The sequence below is a fragment of the Plodia interpunctella genome, chromosome 10, assembly GCF_027563975.2.
Source record: "Plodia interpunctella isolate USDA-ARS_2022_Savannah chromosome 10, ilPloInte3.2, whole genome shotgun sequence".
NCBI lineage: Eukaryota > Metazoa > Arthropoda > Insecta > Lepidoptera > Pyralidae > Plodia > Plodia interpunctella.
This window is the reverse complement of record NC_071303.1, coordinates 1,588,073-1,608,353: the sequence shown is the minus strand read 5'-3', so window position 1 is coordinate 1,608,353 and position 20,281 is coordinate 1,588,073. Positions and strand designations below refer to the sequence as shown.

Here is a 20,281-nt window from a genome sequence, read left to right as displayed (position 1 = left end):
ACTTGTTGTACGGAGTACCTACTAATTCCATGAGCGCTGCATCTTGGATGAGGTCATTTATCCGTTCAGACTCGAGGAAACTCCAAATCTGACGTTATATAATATATTTTACAGTGTGTTAAGCTAGACGATGAAAATAAAAGGGAGCAGTCTCTTCTGCAACACTGGGTGTTTCTTCACACACAACTAATCTTGACAATTTGATATTGCAATGGCAAAAAAAATTATGTAGTTCATTTAAAAAGATAGAGCAGACTACAAAACTTTTTTATGAATATTGGTTGTTTGTCATGATGTAAAGATGGCAACATTCAACTGTCATCACAACTATAATCACAACACAAATTACAAATGTCATGTCATTTTTTCGCCTAACCATGACTGAAAGATGTCAAAGAAAGTTTACAGAAAAATTTGATAATCAAAAATATATTATTTACTTCGGTGTTATTACTGCTTCATTAACAGTTTTGTACTTTTGCAGGTATGTTATCATTATAATTCATTAGATATTGAATTTCCAGCAATTACAGTGTCTAACCTAGTTTTGTATTTTTCAGATTTCACTTTGTTACTTTAGCTGTTAGCTATGGGTTGGGATGTGTGGCTTGTTATTTTGCCCTGAATTCTAGTTATTTAAACAAATTCGTGGATCATCTTAAGTGCCATTTCGACAAAAACCCGCCAGTAGATAAATCAAAGGACACTGCCCTCAAAGTAAGTTGATACTTGTTTTTTGAGTCATTCATGTCTTCGTAAGCTAAAGTTTTTGCTACACTAACATTTTTGTACTTAGCTTATCGATTAGTACAACTGCAGCGACCATTGTCTTATAATAGACTTTGAAATTATCTATAATGAATAATCATTTTTACATATCATCATCATGATGTGAATCATAACAAAAGACAGTGAATTGTAATGACACAAAATATTAAATAATTATCCATATATATAGGAATATTCTTTGACCCTATTCTGGATACTTTTCAAATATTTATTATTATAATATGTGCAATTTGAAATTTGCTTCAAAAACAAAAACTTCATTTGTGACCCTACATGGGAAACAAATGAAGGTTTTGTTTTCATTGCTAATAGTTTATCTTAATAAACTTAATACGGCTAATAGTTTTGTTATTTTTTAGGGTTGTGTCACATGTGGATCAAAAGATTGTTCTCGCCATGAAGAGACTGGAACAGCAGAGCCCTGGATAGGGCTTCAAATACACAAGCAACTTGATCAAGCCATAGAAGATGTAAGTATAGTATTAAATTTTATTGAGTAACTAGCTTTTGCGCACGTCTTCATCTGTACGGCGGGTTACCTAGTAATTTGGGAAGTTCACATTTTATAATATCAGTCACACTGTGTTGTCTGAGTGTCAGACCTAACTTGCTCCAAAGATGATGTTTCACTTCCTATGCCTATCCTTCTAAATAATATGAGAAAAAGGAATATCCATACTTTCATATTGATGTAATAAAGATGAAAGATTTGTAATGGATAAACTCGAAAACTATATGACAGATTTTGGCACAGAGACAGATGCAACCGTCACGATTAACATAGGCTACTTGTTGTGATGGATTTACCTGAGTGAAGCTGGGCACAAGTTGCTAGTTTATATTTATCACAAACTATTGGACCAAAGAAAGGTTTTGGACCATTTTGTAAAGCTGCGTAAAAAATACATAGTATTTATTTCTTTTTCTGCAGAGAGTATAAATAAATAAATATAAATATATTAGGACAAATCACACAGATTGAGCTAGCCCCAAAGTAAGTTCGAGATTTGTGTTATGGGATACTAACTCAACGGTACTATATTTTATAACATATACATATATAGATAAACATCCAAGACCCGGGCCAATCAGAAAAAGATCATTTTCCATCATGACCCGACCGGGGATCGAACCCGGGACCTCTCGGTTCAGTGGCAAGAACTTTACCACTGCGCCACCGAGGTCGTCAAAGTATTGAGTATATGTGCGAGTATTGTATTGTATTGTATATTATGTGCTTGGGTTTCTTTTATTAGTACACTAATTGACATGAAGAAACTTGAATTTTGTTTCATCATTAATTTGCAACTTTATTAATGAAGGTGATGCAAGAAGTCATAAACATTACAATAACTGCTCCTATTGTGTAATAATTACAATAGTTCACTGATATCAGGTGTGTACCTGTTATCATCATATTGGTATTAGATTATATTCGCGATTTCGTATGTGCGTAAGAATTGCCTATTTTGCTTTTTCATGAGAATTTTTTCTTACTACTAAGCAAGTTGATTTTTTCAAGAAAAAGTTGCCTATGTTTGAACGGTGTTCTTTAACTACATGCATATCAAACATCAAAATCGGTCATCAGCGGTTTAGCCGTGAAAGTGGACTAGACAGACTTCCACGTTTATAATATTAGTATGGATTTGACTTAAGAATTGGAAACAGTTCCCCCATCGAAGGCATTACACTTGAGTCATGCGCCATTATCACGTGTTTAATGTGTTATTGGAACAATGCACTGTATTGTTATTATCGATTTCTATATATTTATCGAGTTTTAACCTAAGAAATACTTGTCCACCTCTTTCTCATCTGAGCATCCAAAAATGAACCTTATAGTTTTGAAGATGCTGTGATTTTATGATCTCCTTTCTGACATCATCAACTACTGTTGATGTTTTATCAACTGTCAAACTTTAATTGTCAAATGAGGGCTGCACAATAACAAATCTCGCTACACAATATAGCTAGTCTGTTGTTCTAACTGCTGTTGTAACTGTACTCCTTTGTGAATGGTGCAATAAAGAGTTTATCTATCTATTTATCTAGTCTCACTCAGTTTCAATTCATTAAAGTTATGAATTGAAATCCTTATATATTATAAAAAGAAGTCCCTCTGTCGCCCCTGTTTGTATGAACGCTATAAATTCAAAAGCTACTAGACGTATATTTGTACGGTTTTCACTAAATGATAGTCTATATAGGCTAAAAGATACTAAAATATGGCGTCTGAAATGGTTCTCCGACAATTGCTTTCTCTACGATCGTTGCGTCGAAAGATTGTTTCGACATCGGGCGTTTGAACGACCCTTTGAAGAACCCTTCATCTACGAACGATTCGACGACAGAATGTCTTCTCTATTCTGTCGGCGAATCGTTCGTAGACGAAGTAATTGTCGGAGAACCGTTTCAGATTCAAAATATGTGATTCCTGAAGAAGGTTTAAGGTTTTCATTCAAGCGATTACGGTATGGGCCGCTATTTAAATAAAATAGGGCCAATAAATATATAACCTTACTTTTTAGAATTGAGTCGAGGTATTTTAAATTTATTAAATTTATTTTTCTTCTTTCCAGTTCTACAACACAATACTAGAGCAGTTTATAAGCTCTTGGTTCAGCAGAATCACCCTCCAACCATTCTTCGTAGACGAGTTGAGGTATCAACTGAGATATGCATCGGCCTGTCTATTGCAGCGTGCATTCAAAGTGAGTTTACAGATTGATTAAGTCTCTCCCTTCTTCTAAGCGTGTCTACGTGTCTATCTCTGTGCCAAATTTCATCAAAATCGATCTAGTAATTTAGGAGTTTATTCAATACAAACGAAAATACAAATCTTTTTGTAATATTAGTATGGATTTCCTTTCAGATAGATTACGCCCGGTTCATAACGGACCGCCTATTGCCGTGCGCCCTCCGCCACTTCACAACGTGCTCGTACTCACTAGCGTCGGCGGCCGCGGGCTCTGTCCACCCCGCCGCGGCCAGCCGGGACGCGGAGATCAAATATCTGAGATGCGTCACGGATGCTGTGATGCCGTATTTGTTGCACGCCGATGAAGTTCAGAACTCGTGAGTATTACAATTTTCTCCGATAGTCAAATAGGAACGAAAGATATACTGTAAGTAACAACTGATATCACCATTTTTATTACAATACCAAACGATACTAATATTATAAATGCGAAAGTCTGTCTGTCTGTTTATTCCGGTTTCGAAAGCGTATGAAATTTGGCCAAATAGGAACGAAAGATAAACTGTAAGTGACAACAGTTAACAATTGCTATCACAATTTTTATTAAAATAACAAAGATACTAATATTGCGATAATGCGAAAGTCTGTCTGTCTGTCTCTTCTGTTCTGTTTGAAATTTAGTATGCATGTAGTTAAAGACCCCCCTAATTCAAATATAGGCTACTTTTAAAATTTACTTTCAAAAATCAACCCCTAAATGACTACACTGGGGGGTGAAAGTCAGAGAAATTCACGCGGGCGAAGCCGCGGGCAAAAGCTAGTAATGAATAAATTATTATTATTAATTAATTTCAATTCCACCAATAAGCCACTCATTACATGTTAAACTGGTCTAAAACTTACTTAAATATTTTAAGTTTTTGATCGCTTCGATGTTGTATTATTTTGAATCTGCCACATTTTTAAAACAGTTTTAATTTTCCTTCCAGAGTGTTTCGTGTACTTATTAGAGAAATATTCGCCGGATGGGTGTTGCTGTCGATCACAGATGTGTTAGCAGACCCCTATATACTGAATACTATTATTATACTAGCGACAGGAGACGAAACTATGGCTCAATTACCCACCACTCCTAATTATAAGGTATGTATGCGTAAAGATTGCTTTTCAACTTTCCATAGTCATCATCATCAAATCGAGTGTGTTATTGCTAACTGGTGTCAGTTTTTATTCAAGTCGCCTAAAGGCATCTGACATGACTTTTACGACTACTTACCTCCATCTAGTGGCAGGTAGTCGTTAAACAGGTCACCTGTGTGCAGGTTTCGTTACGATGTTTCCCTTCACCGGAATCAAGTGGTGGTCGATGAAAACTACAGTATATGTCAGTCAGGTTGGTATACAAACTCATATGGCATGTGTAGGATACGAACCTGAGACCTTTCGATCTACAGGCGGGCGTCTTAACCATTACACCACCACCGTTTCAAACTTTACATAATAAGTTCTATCAGCATGTTGTATGGGAAAATAAAAAAAAAAAAGAAATTTTTTGACAGATTAAATAGATAGATTATTTTTGAAACCACCTCGTCCGAATTCTCACTAATATTATAAATGCGAAATTAAGTAAGTTTACTACTCAATCAATCTTCTTGAAATGTTGCTATACATTGGGTACCTTTCATCCCGCAAAAAATAACTGCTCCCGTGGGCAATTTACGCGGGCGTAACCGCGGGCAATAGCTAGTCTGCTCAAAAAAATATCTACCCATACATAAATGAGCCCATATGAAGACGGGCCATGTCGCTAGTAATAAATAAGTCCGTGGTGTGTCGCCGCGCAGGTGCAGCTGCTGGAGACGTTCGCGCGGCGCCCGCAGTGCCAGCGCCGCCAGCTGCTGCGCGTGGACTTGGACGGAATCATTTCCGAACAGGCTACTTTCTATGCGTTCGTGCAGTATATGAAGACTACTCATTGGTTGCAACTATTGCAGTTCTACAGGGATATCAGTAAGATTGTTAACCATTTTCTCTATTATAGGTACTCGGTGGCGCAGTGGTAAAGTGCTTGCCTCTGAACCGCGAGGTCCCGGGTTCGATCCCCGGTCGGGTCATGTTGGAAAATAATATTTTTCTGTTTGACCCGGGTCTTCAATGTTTATCTACATATGTATTTATTATAAAATATAGCATCGTTGAGTTAGTATCCCATAACACAAGTCACGAACTTACTTTGGGGCTAGCTCAATCTGTGTGATTTGTCCTAATATATTTAGCCGTCCAAATCAAAAGGGACCTTATGGCGGCTGGCACTTAGGTCTTTATTGTCGTTGTTCGAATACAAAACAACGGCAATAATGGCGTAAGTGCCGGGCGCCATAAGGTCCCTTTTCACTTGGACGGCCACATATGTATTGATTTATGCCTTCTTCAGTAAATGTCTCATCGTCACGTGTCGAAAGCAATCTCATGATTCTATTTTTTTTTTACAGAGGCATTTCAATCGCGGCTACTCAACCCGGAGCCCTGCGCCTCAGAAGTGGCAGCCCTGAGACGAGAAGCGTCGTTGTTAGCGGAATACACAGACTCAGGGCTGCCGCTCAGACCGGATATACTGACCGAACTGAAGGAACTGTTGGCGGAGGCTAAGAATGAAGACGGGATAAAAAAGTGAGTTTTATATTCCCATATTTATTTCTATACCAATTTTGAGTTTAGTAGTTCAAGTTACTAAGTCTGAAACTGTTACTGAGTCGAAAATTCTACTAATAGATACATATTATTGTTTCTTACTTATTTTTTGTTCTCATATTATATAACAAAGTACATAGAATAAGTATACAATATTAAATTACAATTTTGTAAGAAACAATAATGGTAAGCCGATCTGGCATGATAGGGACCAACACTATTCAAATGAGTTTCTTTCGGCATTTCTTCTCAGCAGTGGTCGTTCCGAAATGCCAGTAGTTTCTAGCTTGTGAGAAATAACTATAAATTTAAAGATTGACGAGAAAAAGTGCCTGTGAAGGTCTAATTTCTGAATAAATGATTTGAATTTGAACAAAAAGTACACAAAAAAAACATGTTTTCGAGGTCGACCTTGACCTATACTTTTATTCACCTCCGCTTCCGCTTCATAAATATCGTTTCATTGGGGACCACTTTTTATCGTATACACTATTTTGTCCTATTGTTCTTTGGCATAACGATTTTGGCATAATTGATTTTTGGCATACGGGTAAATGTGGCATAATTAACTTTTAGATTGAGTTAGGTCAGATTAGTTATGGTTCAAATTGTTATGCGTAAACCGTTACGCGTAACAACGTTATGCTTAAAAATCATTATGTCATAGTAAAAGTATGCCATGTTAAATTATATGCATAAAAATAGGGAACTGTTTAATAGATTCCTTTGTATGCCGGCTCCACACTGTCGTCGAACAATTCGCCAATCTTTGGCGGATTCAGTGTAAGTGTGCTGGTTTTTAATCTCCGACAACGATATAAGATTGTGTTAAAAATGAAATTTTTATTATAAACTTATTTTCAGATTGCAAACCAGCCGAGCGTTGTACGAAGCGGCGCGACAGTCGCATGCCATATTAGAGAAAATTATGTTGCCAAGATTTTTACATAGTGAGGAGGTATGATTTTGTATCAATCTATACCAATTTATACTCTCTCTCTCTCGTTTCGAATTCTATCTCTCGTTTAGTAGACCAGACAGCTTAGCAACCAATCACATTGTGCCATTGTCACGCAACGACAACCATGCCGCAATGTGTTTGGTTCGCTGCGCCTCACTTCGAATCGATTCGATGATGGGTAGTGAAATGCAAACCCGCACTAAGCTCTCAGATCCATTTTGGGGTCACTGAGTCAGAGGAGTAATACACAAGATATAATATAATATAATATAATATTGAGGCGACACTACCTGTGTGAAAATAAATAAATAAATGTATTAGGACAAATCACACAGATTGAGCTAGCCCCAAAGTAAGTTCGAGACTTGTGTTACGGGATACTAACTCAACGATACTATATTTTATAACAAATACATATATAGATAAACATCCAAGACCCGGGCCAATCAGGAAAAGATCATTTTCCATCATGACCCGACCGGGGATCGAACCCGGGACCTCTCGGTTCAGTGGCAAGAACCTTACCACTTCGCCATCGACGTCGTCAAAAAATATATGATGTTTTTATATTTCCAGTTTTATAAAATGATCCTGGGACCAAGATTGCCAATGGGATATCAGAAACAAGTCAAAATGGTGAAAAGGTATGATTAGGCTCTCACTATCTCCGTGACGTGTGGTTCCGCCCTAAAATAGAACCAATCCATATAATAACTCTGTGGGTGGATGGTGGTCGTACGAGACAACTGAGGGACACATAGGCCGGTCGTAGAATTAGATCCAAATCCTCAAATCTTAAGGTTTATTTTAGACGCTAACTTTAGGAGATTCTAAAAACCTCACTCTCATCTACGATGAGGCCAAGACCATAATCAAATGTGTCATATATCAATGAAAGGGCTTATGAGGATCACAAATATTGTTTTGTTATTATTGAAAAAATATTTATTTTTCAACAATAACGAAACAATGTTTTAAAAACAATAATTAACGTTTCGCTGTTTGACTCCCTGATCATCGAATTTTCTGAGATAAAACTTTTGAAGAAAATAAAATTACAATCATTGTTTGTAGATTACAAGAAAAGTTATAAGAATTATATTTAATGTACGGAACCCCACTTCACGATAGTACATCCCCTGATCTCTGAAATTGCAGAAATAAATTAATAAACAAAAAATAAATTAAAAAACATTTTGAATAAAAAAAATTACGCGAGTTCAACTCGCACTTGACCGTTTTTATGTTCCCAGGCCGCGTGGCAATTTGCGACCGGAGTCGATCGACGGCCAAGTCCTCGACTGCTTCATCAACCCGGAGCTGGAGGGCGACGGCAGCGAGAAGATGGACATACTCCACTATCTGGACGCGCTCTCTGCGGACGAGTTCCACACTAGGGAACACGACCTGACCAATTATAAGGTCGTGCTGACCGATGTCGAGATGAGATTGGTGAGTTTACCCCCCTTTTTTTATAGCCTGTATTACCCACTGCTGGGAAAAAGCCTCCCCTTTTTGTCCCCCAAAGGTTCTATCTTGAGTCATTTTCGTGAAAGCGCAACAGACAGACAGACTTTCGCATTTATAATATTAAGTATAGATTTTAGCCAAATAAGAACAAGGCAGGATGATTCAGACAAGTATCAATGTGTGAATTTCACGAGCGTTTGAACGCGGCGTGTAGCGTTTCATTAGTGTCCAACATTTCTTTAAGAGAAATATTTATTTTTTAATTTAAACATTGTAACATTGTACTAGTACTTTACTTATCTATAAAATAGGATAATTAAATTGATTACTGTTTATGGTACAATGTAATAAACACCAATGAGAGCCAGAAACAAAGAGGGGAGGCTTTTGTCCAGCGGTGGGACCTAACAATTTGATTGTTAAAGCAATACCCGCCGCGGCGCGGCACGGTGCGCGTGTTCACGCTAGCGGCGCACCGCGCGCGCGCGCTGGACGCGCGCCTGTGGACGGTGCAGCGCAGCGAACACGACTTCCATCTGCTCAGGAGCAAGCTGCACGAGTTCCACGGCGACAGCTTGCTTCTGGACCTGCCTCTGCCTTCGAGAAGGTAACGTTTCAACTACAGGAATCTTGGACCTACTTCGTTTTATTAGCTGTTTCTTCGAAGTTATAGTTTCATATCCCACCGCTGCCACCATAAAATAAACAATATGCTGGTTAAAGAAAACTTTGATTTTGTTTTTGACATAGTATTTTAGTTATTATAGTCTTAAAAAGCCCTCCGGAACGATCGGGTCTACTTTCCCGATTGGTCTAAGACATTAGATCATTTACACTATTACCATTTCAGCTACAGATTTAATTTTAATATTAAGTCTTACGACCTATACTATTACCAGCATAAATTAATCAGCTATTTGTTGGAACACGTAGTTTAATATCTCACTGCTGTCACCATAAAATAATCAATATGCTGATTTCAAAAAACTTTGATCTTAACACATCACAAACACATCCGAGTAACCGAAAAATATGTTAGAGTTTGGTTCTCAGAAAATATTATATCAGCCAGTATTCCTATAGATGCAATCTATCATTATCATAGTCGTATCCTCATGTTTGAGGATCATGATCGTAGCTGTGGCTCTCTTGACTAGTGCCTTTTAGGCAATACGGTCTTGTGCCTGATTTAACGCATGATACAATTCTATAAATTACATTTCAGAGAAAACAGCCCATTAGAGACCCTCCGCTACAAATACGACGCATGATACTATTCTATAAATTACATTACAGAGACAATAGCCCAATAGAGACCCTCCGATACAAATACGACGCATGATACTATTCTATAAATTACATTACAGAGACAACAGCCCAATAGAGACCCTCCGATACAAATACGACGCATGATACTATTCTATAAATTACATTACAGAGACAACAGCCCAATAGAGACCCTCCGATACAAATACGACGCATGATACTATTCTATAAATTACATTACAGAGACAACAGCCCATTAGAGACCCTCCGATACAAATACGAGGACTTTCTCCAGCGGCTTCTCCAAAAGAGCCTTCTCCAAACGAGCGAGCTTCTCCACTTATTCCTCACAGTGGACGGCGACTTCTCCACCGTAGTCCAAGCGTCAACCCTGAATGCCAACAGCACGGACCTAGCGAACCTCTACCAATCAGTGACGTACAAGTTGAAGAAGGAGAAGGGACAGCATTTAGAGAGTTTCCTGATGAATTTGCTGTTCTCCACCGATCTGGAGCGGTTTCAGGCTCTGTGAGTATTTTAAAAAAAAATCATTATCTATTTATTCATACACACAATACAACATCAAGATAGTAATAGAACGAAGAAGATAGTAACTATACTAGAACGCCTCGCTCAATGTGCTTAATTTACAATACGATATATCCAGTAGTTACTCTAATGGTGAAGTGTCAATTAATGATCGAGGTTGCGAAGAAATTGATCCTAACTAATATTATAAATGCGAAAGTAAGTTTGTTAATCTTCTTGAAATTTTGCATACACGTAGTTTGAAGTACGGAAAAGGATATAGGGTACTTTTTGTCCCGAAATTCTCACGGGAGCGAAGCCCCGGGGCGCAGCTAGTAATAAATAAGCGATAATATAATATAAATTAATAAATAAATACATTAGGACAAATCATACAGATTGAGCTAGCCTCAAAGTAAGTTCGAGACTTGTGTTATGGGATACTAACTCAACGATACTATATTTTATAACAAATACATATATAGATAAACATCCAAGACCCGGGCCAATCAGAAAAAGATCATTTCATCCATCATGACCAGACCGGGGATCGAACTCGGGACCTCTCGGTTCAGTAGCAAGAACTTTACCACTGCGCCACCGAGGTCGTCAAATATATATATTATTCGTAGATATATGCACATGTTTATCTTTTACCTAATTTACTAGCTATTTTAAACTGATTAGACGAATACTTTACATAAATGCTTTAGAGAATTATATGTTTGTGTAAGATTTTATTTTACGCTCTTAATCACTCTTGACATTCTCACCGATTGAGAAAATAATGGACAATGATTTTACTGTATTTTCTAGGGCTTAAAATCGAATTTTAGGCGTTTTACATCGAAACATGTCAAACTTCGCGAGCATGAGAAGTGAACATGTAATTTTTCAGCAAACAAGGCACTGGTCGCGATGTCGAAGAAGGCGTGGAAGTTAGCGAAGACGCGGAACTTGATGCGCCATTGCTCCGACCTCGCAACGTCCGGGATATACACAACACCGTGTTTGGGAACAACTGGGATATCTCACCCGAGGGATACGAGACGAGGGATGTTACACACCAGAACGTTTTGAAGGGGTTCACACAGTGCTTTATGTATTTTTGTGAGTATTTTTAATTTGTCTGCTAGCTCTGTCTCTCTCTCTTTCTCTCTCACTCTCACTCTCTCTTTGTCTCATATGAACTATTTCCTGGTATTTTCCTCAGTTACTTAATTTATCTCCGATAATACTTATATGCGCCGGAAATTCCCGTGAAAATTTTTGTTTAAAACATGAAAAAAAAACAAATGTTTTGTTTGGTCCTCCTTTTTTTAAGTCGATTAAAAAGAATAGTTTTCAGGGTACATGTTTGTATGTGTGTGAGTTTCTTTATTCGATATATACATATCGAATCTGAAGACCCAACGTAAATAATCTAATATACCATTAGATATCGTTAGATTATTTACGTTGGGTCTTCAGCGGGACTCGAAACCATCATGCCACTACCTAACCGGTACTGTAATAGTTAGCAGGATTAAAAGTGAAATTTGATTATCGTTTTATATTATGTGAATAGGCAACTACCTTATCGAACCCCAGACATCCAGAGGGCAAAATGCGGGTTTGCATTTCACTTCTCACTATTCGAAGTGAGACTCAGCGACCGAATCACAATTGCGGTGTGGTTGTCGTTGCGTCACAATAGCGCACTGTGATTAGGTAGGTTAGCTGTGTCTCAAACCGACACTTGGCCTACAGATAGCGGACGGCGGCGTGGTGACTACGCCACGGAGGTCGAGAAAAAATATTAATTGTGAAGATGTTTGTATTTCCTTTCAGTGATGCGAGTGATATCAGCCCGTAGCGTGGTGTCTCACACGATCGGCTGCCTCCTGTCTAGGTGCTCGTCTCAGGTGGATGCTGTGTTCTGCGGCTGGCTGGACCACAAACTGAGGGAGTGGTTCAATGAGAGGAGATTGGCGCATTTTATACGATTGGGACACAGTACGTATCGTCACTTTACTTTATACTAGCTGCGCCCCGGGGTTCGCTCCCGTGGGAATTTCGGGATAAAGTACCCTATGTGTTAATCCAGGTTATATTCTACCCGTGTACTAAATTTCATAAATCTCTATACTATACTAAAGTCTAGTAAATTTTGCGTGAAAGAGTGAGAATGCGACGAGCTCCCGGTACACAAGTGAAGGCGAGCGACCTCAGACTTGTAGCTCTTTCAAAATAGAACTGACTAGATGTTGCCTGGGGCTTCGCTCCCATGGGAATTTCGATGATGATAATGTATCTTACTAATGGTGAAAGAATTTTTTAAATCGGTTCGGTAGTTTCGGAGATTACCCGCCTCAAACATACAAACGCTTACCTTAATAATAGTATAGATTTATGCGGCACTTATTCGCGCTTACATAATGCCAATACAACTGACTGATCTAGAATAATTTGGAATCCTCGCGTATTATAGCGCAGTTATAGAATATAGGTCATAAATCAAGTTTTGATGCTCCCCGTGGTTTTACATACGAATGTGGACCTTATATCGGTCATAAGGCTCACTATTGTTTGCACCCTAAATTATTTCTAGAACATTCTGTCCTTGTCCGAATTTCGGGTTCGTATATGTTATAAAATATAGTAACGTTTTGAGTTAGTATCCCATAATACAAGTTTAGAACTTACTTTGGGGCTAGCACAATCTGTGTGATTTGTCCTAATATATTTATGTATGTAGATCTCCTGTTCGGTAAGAAGTCCCCGGTGCGCAGTGACGCGGCGCAGCAACGGCGGCGGGCGCAGCGCCGGCTGCCGGCGCCGCAGCTGTCGCCCGCCTTCACACTGTTACAGACGCCGCACTATAACAAACAGGTGACCGGTATTTATCTCCTTCGCTTTCCAGCGGGCCTATTTAGGCAAGTGTCAAACGCTCTGAAGCGATTCAAATTTACGCTTTGTCGATACCGATAATACCTACTACTGATCTCCTATTCTACTCGTAAAAGTCCACATTATGCCAAAATTGACGAATTCGAACAGCAAACTTAAGTTAATTAGTAAATTTTTTTTCCAGAAAGTCTAAATTTAAATTCGATTTCCGCCCTCGCCACACCGTGTATTCAATACCCATCGCTTACTGACCAAGTAAGCCGGTAGTAATATTCAAAAGAAAAAGTGATATTTTTCTTAAAATTAATGAAAATAGAAATTCTTCTTTTAAATCTGAATTAGTGATTCCCAAAGTTATCTGGAGTACGACTCAAGTTTTCAGCAGTTGAGCATCGGAGCCCAGTATCCGGTTTCATATTTTTACAGGGTCCCATCAACTCAATGCTAGATCGTGTCATAGTTTGAGAAACCTTAACTAAATTAACGTTATCTTTCTTCAGCTGGTGTACAATCTACTCGATCTATGCCTAATGGAGCTGTTCCCGGAATTGGGTGCCACAGACAAAAAACAGCCAAAGAGTTGAGACTGCCGCATCGCGCAAGGAATTGTCATTTTATATGCTTCATTTTATATGACTCTACTGCGACCATAGATGAAAATCAGATGGCCTATTTTCATACGGAATAATCGTGTAATGTTTTATTTCGAGTTGCCAATAAAATCCTGCTAAAAGCAAGTTCGAGATCGTATTAGATTTTTTTAAACTACCTAACCTACTACCTACCAAGAAAATGTTTAAAGTTTTGATTTTAATATTTGTATATTACTGTAACAAAAATATTGTGTTCTTCTGTATTGTGGTAGTGTGTGTCATCATTTATGTAATCTGAGGCTCTGTCTATCCGCAAGGGATAAAAACGTAAAATTGTTATCGATCGGGAAATATCATTATCATTATGCAACTCGAAAAATAAGTCCGATTGAGTCAATAGTAAAATTGCGATTTAATTTTAATGTCAACTACAAGATATACCTATACGGTTGTTTGCGCATTTTGTAAATCGCATGTGATCACTCTTTTCCACCTAGTTATTTGTATTTAAATGTAAATATTGTATTGTATTATATTTAACTCTATTTTTATATCTTTAGTGTTGTCAATCGCACCCCGGAGGTACGTTGATGATTGATACGTGATGAACACTTAATTTGAGAGTATTTTGAAATATTTCACTGTTTTCATTGTAGAAACAACAACACCAAATTAAATTATTTTGACATATGCTTTGTTTTATTTTAAGACGCCTGAATGATGTGTATACCCTTGATTCTATTTTATCCTCATTAATAATTACAACATATCCCTCGCAATCGCAAGGGTAGATACCACAGAAATATACTTCTGTGGTAGATACCATCGTATCTTAATGGATGGATGGATCATGGAATTAGTAGGTACTACGAAGTGCTTACTAAATCCATGGGATAGATACAGTAATTAATAGAAACACAAGAAAAAAAGAGATCTCTTTGAGAAAACTTGTTTTGTCAAAGCGTTCAGAAATTGATTATGCCAAACTTGATATTTTAGGTTGGTATCCTTTTTGCCTAGATTTAATTTGCAAATCCGACGTTTGTATTTAGTCGTATTATAACGAAATGTCAAACAACAGTAGGCAGCATTGGTTGATTTTTGAACTAAAAGAATTGTCTGGGTTGCCAGATTAATACTTACACCGCAAATAATGGGGAAATAAAAGTGAAGGCGAAATAGATTTGAATATTTTAGTTAGAGATTGCGTTAAACGTACGTATACAGTATTGGTAAATTAATATAAGTACAATGCAAGACGTCGTTATTAATGTAAAGCATTAAACATGCATTAACAAAAAAATACATGCAGTTTATAGTACAAAAGAAATGATGTAGAATCGATGTTGAATAGGTATACAAAACATTGAAAAAAGTAGTAGGTACAGTAGGTATGTACAGCACAGACCTAAGCTACAAAAAAGACGAAGCCGAGTCACAAATGTTTTTGAAGCAAATTTGGGGTAAATTTTACTAGTGTACTGTATACCCATCACAAAATGCAATGTATATGTCAAGTTATTTACAGTGGAAAGTGAAAGGCGATGGGTGTGTTGCTTTATTATTTTCTAATTTAGTTAGAATGATTAGTTTTTATAAAATAAAATTCAAAATCATTATAAAGAAAAATATATAAGTGTATATAACATTCATTAGTGTAGCTGTGTAAATAGTAATTCGCGATATTACTGAATACCTACCAGTCGTACGTAAACTCGTAATCGAATAAAATAGAAAAAATATCGTAAATACGTTTGCTGAAATTATCAATTATGCTGTAATTAGTGGTGTTTTTACATGTGAAAATAAACAACTTAAGTGTTTCATGCAATTAACTAATTGGAGAATGAACAATGGCGTTTTCGAGGACAAAATATTTTGTGTACAAAGATTATGGATGTCATTTGTGATTGTGTAAGTTCCTTAGTTCAAAATGTCGACCCCGTGTCCGAAAGGCGGGATGCGGCTCAGCGAAGCCCTCGATAACATGCAACTAGCTTATAATCCAATTACAAAGCAGCTGCATTTTGTGAGCCCTAAGTCGGAAAAGTCGGAAGAAAGTGTCGATGAAGTTGACAAATTATCCAAGAAAAGTAGTTTCAGTGATGAGGGCAACTACTCTATGTCGACATGCGAGAAGAGTGACACTAGTGATTCCCCTAAAAGTACATTACAATGGGGTAGTGTGAGTGGACATCAGCGCGGTAAAGATGGAGGTTCATTCTCGAGTACTGTGTCTAGTTTGTCTGAGTGCTCACTTGGATCTAGTGCTTCCAAGGAGGAGGAGACCATCGAGGCTGGAGTTGATCAGGAACAAGCAAAATTGAAAAAGAAAGGGCTTTCTAGCTTCTTTAGCAGGTGAGTTTTAATATCTTATAAGAAAATATTTTTATTAGCAATTTACATATATTGCAAATCTCCTTCATAAGGGAGATATTAAGAGAATTCATAGCAAAAAAGCATATATGAAGAGAGTGATGGATAAGTACCTAGAGAAGAAGGGAGATTTGCAGGATAACTAAATGCATTTCTACTTGCCATCCTGATAAATCTAAGCATTGTGTCACCAAGTTTATCCAAACTTGTTGCAAAACAAGTTCATTATATTATTATTGTGACATATCATTATCATTTTGTATAATTGTAACACATTACTAAATTTAATATTCATATGTTTTTGCATAACATATATCGTAATAGAAGGAAGCACATATAGGGACTTGGGTTACTTCATCAACTTGTGAATTAATTTAATGTCCAATAGTTTATATGTTTTTTTTCTTAAGATATTTTGTAATTCTACAAATTCAATCATTCAAATTTTAAATATCGACTCAGCTAGCCTATTTCTAATAGGACTTAGGAAAAATACAAACAATAAATTACATTCCATTAAAATATGAGAAGTACTAGAATGAAACCTAATTGTGTCTGAGAATAAAATGTTTATTTTTATTTATTACTATTTAGGAAAAATGATAGCTAAGTAACAAAAATGTTGAAATGCCAGCAGGTGACAGATAGCCAATAAGAAAGTTCATAAAATGTGAACTTTTTTAGGGAGTAAATAAACCAGGGAAAATATAGAAGCAACAAAACAAATAATCATATAATAAATCTTTTAATATCAGAATAAAAAATATTTAACATTACAAAAATATGTACCTAAAGTTTTGTCACTATAATATCAGACTTAATTCCTACACACCCAGACTAGACAACTTTATATATCTTTGCCAAACTTATTTGGTTCAACACCTATCAATTCGCATGAGATATCAAACAATTTCTTTTGATTTTCAACATTCTTTGAGAAGCCATTACTTATTCCTTCTACACAGTTGCTAATATACAGTCCTCCTTTCTGCTCCAAGTCCTTGTTAAAACACGCATAGTGTATGGAGATAGCACCTTTTGCTGGTGTTTTGAAGAAAAGCTTCATAGCCCATGGGAATACCGTCCGAAATAAAGTACCGTTGAACAGATCTGTGTTTACTATTCCAGGGTGGACTGCAAAACATTTGACTGGGCTGCCTTCTTGTTCTAGTAGCCTGTTTACATAGCGAGCACTCATTAACTGAAATAAATATATTTTTGTTATATAAATTAATATTAACATGTCATAGAATTTATTGCAGAAGTTTCTATTTGAGATTGTAAATATTATAATATAAAAAAATCAACATAAATGTAAATATAATAGCATTAAAATAAATTAGTACCTGAGCCAATTTAGATTGGGCATACGCAGCAGTAGTATCATAATGCTCTTTCATATTAATGTCCTCAAAATAAATTTTCCCTGGATGGTGAGCGCAGGAAGTGACATTCACAACTCGCGCGGGCTCCTCAAAAGTGCCGCCTTTTTTCAGCGCTGGCAACAATAGATGTGTCAAATAGAAATGACCTATATGATTTGTTGACAACTGATTTTCAATGCCATCTTCCGTCAGTTTGTAATCACCAAACATTATTCCGGCATTGTTTACGAGAATATGAATAGCTAAGTGTTTCCTCAAAACATTTTCCGCGAACTGTTTAACTGATTTCAACGATTGTAAGTCAAGTTGGAACGCTGTTAAATTTTGGCCATTCTCCATTGTTTGCGATAACTTTTGAGCAAGTTCTGGTCTTCTTATGCCAATAATGACAGTCATATTGGCTTTGAGGAGGCCGCGAATTACTTCAGTGCCGATGCCTCGCGCGCCTCCTGTCACAACGGCGATTTTCCCGCTCGCATCTGGCAACACTACTTTATTCCGCCACACGTTTACCCAGTCGTCGATCAATCCGCCAACGCCGGCTCCCTGCATGTCGATAGTGTGTTTCAATTCACTCAGGATGTGCTTTAGCGGTTTATGTCTGTTTATAAACCAGTAATAAGCGGCTGCGGTGGTTAAAATAACAGCAGACGCGATGGCGACCGACATGTTTGAGGTTATGTTATCGTCCGTACGAAGCGACGGCTGCTTTCACTCTGTTGGAAATCCTCACTCAACGCTTTCTCTCACTGCGCTGTTTGGGTTCTCATTGTACCGTTAGTCCTGAGTTCGAATGACGTACCTTATTAGAATAATTAAATTTAACGTTAATTTATAGCAAAATATTTATGGATGAACAACTTGACTTATCAGGCCGTACGTTCAGCCTTGAATGTCTACTACTAAGCGGACTCACTCGGACGAGATATGATGAATAATGAATTTGACAAATATTGTCAAGAGGGGCCCCTGTCCTGTTTAAAATTCGTACTCTCGTGACAGGTGTTTATTTATTCGGTTCTATAATCAAAGAGCGCGCATGCGTTTATTACGTTCTAGAATTTACTGTTCCGTTTGTAATTACAGTTCATTATTTGAATAGAGGTCAATAAATCAATAACGAACCCGACCGAAACTAGTTTCTATTTCTTACGCGTTTTCAAATTTCGAATCTTTGCTTTTTAATCCATCTTATCTTTGGTCTATGGACCTTATCGTAGCGGTATCTAGCTTATTGGCCCGTTGAGATTTAATTAAAGGGTCTTTGAACTGACTGGCAGCTGCAGCAATGATGCGTGGCGTTAGAATAGGAATGGAATTAGAATGACGCAATTTCGCACTGCTGTTTATTTACGTTTGTGAACTCTTTTGTACTTGCATAGTTCTCGGTACGCCATGACGTCATCAGTGTAATGCGCTTTGTTATCTTTTTGTTGACCATAACGGACTGTTGATCTAAATACCACGGATTCTGCTGCTCTAGGTTCTCTTGGAATTTACTAAACTGAATCTCCTATTGGCTTGATGACTAGACTGACATAGTTTGACTTCTGTCACTGACTCTGAGGTACATATGACATAGACAGTGATAAAATGATAAAATTTGATTGTTGTACACGGATTATCTTCGAACGTGTCATGTTATCATGTCAACAATATCTTTAATCTTAATATGATTTTTAATAATTTGTCAAGATTTCAATATTACTTTACGTCTATTGTTATATTATCTTTGGTAATATGTTTTTATCGCGACGTCAAATTTGTTCATATCTAGCAAAACAAAAACAGTGTTAGCAACACAAATGTTAATGGAAATTCTTCATGTTGTAGCAGAAACATAATTCGCTAGTACATAAGTAAGTAGGTACATGGTCGTCGCAAAAATGTCCAATTGAACAGCTGATTTATTTGTACCCTACTAATCCTACTAATATTAATAAATGCGAAAGTTTGTGAGTATGTATGTTTTAAATATGTTTGTTACTCTTTCACGCAAAATCTACTGGACGGAATGTTATGAAATTTGGTACACAGGTAGACTATAATCTGGAATAACACATAGGGTACTTTTTATCCCGAAATTTCCACGAGAGCGAAGCCCCGGGGCGCAGCTAATATCTTATTGTAAGTTTATCGGAGACTGGCCGGCAATTATAATAAACTGTATTCGAATCGGCAGAATGTACTGCACGTGCGCCGATCTTGACAAGCAAATATCTAAAAGGCATTGGAAAAATACTAAAAATAATATATAAAAAAATAAAAATACCTTCGAGGTTTTATAACGTTTAAAGCAAGATATAGTTAAAAGTAAAAAAAAAAGATTAATATTTAGTCCTTCTTGGTTGATTTATCATTTATATCTATTAATTTATTAATGCTCTCTTGGGAATTACATATATAACACACAAGATTTAGACTAATTTAGGTACATTTCGCTTTAAGCATAGCAACCCCTACTCAGCCTTTAATTACCGATATGAGTCTAATGTTTTGACTACATTTTCTTCTTTACTCGACTGCAAAAAAATGTCTGACATTTTATTCTAGAAATCATGACCATCTCCTATAAAAAGTATTAAAAGGATGCAAGTATTTAAAGTAAGTAGTGGTGCTCTGGATGGAA

General features: G+C 37.0%; 3 protein-coding genes across 3 annotated transcripts in view; 2 read left to right on the top strand and 1 right to left on the bottom strand.

Annotated features, from left to right (window-relative positions):
* The first annotated feature begins 327 nt into the window (after nucleotides 1-327).
* Nucleotides 328-14,581, top strand: LOC128672905 (sorting nexin-14-like). Its single transcript, XM_053750416.1, has 17 exons — nucleotides 328-484; nucleotides 561-717; nucleotides 1,149-1,259; nucleotides 3,372-3,503; nucleotides 3,665-3,867; nucleotides 4,480-4,633; nucleotides 5,338-5,503; nucleotides 5,986-6,163; nucleotides 7,049-7,142; nucleotides 7,722-7,789; nucleotides 8,399-8,597; nucleotides 9,041-9,222; nucleotides 10,125-10,409; nucleotides 11,308-11,519; nucleotides 12,240-12,404; nucleotides 13,147-13,280; nucleotides 13,799-14,581. The coding sequence occupies exons 1-17, from the start codon at nucleotides 357-359 to the stop codon at nucleotides 13,880-13,882; spliced, it is 2,652 nt and encodes an 883-aa protein (XP_053606391.1). The 5' UTR covers nucleotides 328-356; the 3' UTR covers nucleotides 13,883-14,581.
* Nucleotides 14,582-15,404: 823 nt separating this feature from the next.
* The window catches only part of LOC128672906 (TBC1 domain family member 12-like), a 49,013-nt gene continuing 44,136 nt past the window's right edge, over nucleotides 15,405-20,281 (top strand). The window contains exon 1 of the mRNA XM_053750417.2: nucleotides 15,405-16,249. Within this exon, the coding sequence (XP_053606392.1) occupies nucleotides 15,825-16,249 (425 nt within the window). The 5' untranslated portion in view covers nucleotides 15,405-15,824. The remainder of the gene's footprint in view (nucleotides 16,250-20,281) is intronic.
* LOC128672912 (retinol dehydrogenase 11-like) lies at nucleotides 16,997-19,916 on the bottom strand. Its single transcript, XM_053750430.1, has 2 exons — nucleotides 17,614-19,916; nucleotides 16,997-17,468 (listed from the first exon to the last, which is right to left on the bottom strand). Exons 1-2 carry the CDS (start codon nucleotides 18,319-18,321, stop codon nucleotides 17,115-17,117), a joined length of 1,062 nt encoding a protein of 353 aa, XP_053606405.1. The 5' UTR covers nucleotides 18,322-19,916; the 3' UTR covers nucleotides 16,997-17,114.

What these genes read in the sequence shown, in the direction of transcription:
- LOC128672912 (XM_053750430.1), bottom strand. Translation starts at nt 18,321, where the DNA reads ATGTCGGTCGCCATCGCGTCTGCTGTTATTTTAACCACCGCAGCCGCT. An exon ending in CCCAATCTAAATTGGCTCAG is followed by an intron (nt 17,469 to 17,613) that starts GTACTAATTTAT and finishes TATTTATTTCAG; the next exon opens with TTAATGAGTGCTCGCTATGT.
- LOC128672905 (XM_053750416.1), top strand. Translation starts at nt 357, where the DNA reads ATGTCATTTTTTCGCCTAACCATGACTGAAAGATGTCAAAGAAAGTTT. An exon ending in AATGAAGACGGGATAAAAAA is followed by an intron (nt 6,164 to 7,048) that starts GTGAGTTTTATA and finishes ACTTATTTTCAG; the next exon opens with ATTGCAAACCAGCCGAGCGT. An exon ending in ACAGTGCTTTATGTATTTTT is followed by an intron (nt 11,520 to 12,239) that starts GTGAGTATTTTT and finishes ATTTCCTTTCAG; the next exon opens with TGATGCGAGTGATATCAGCC.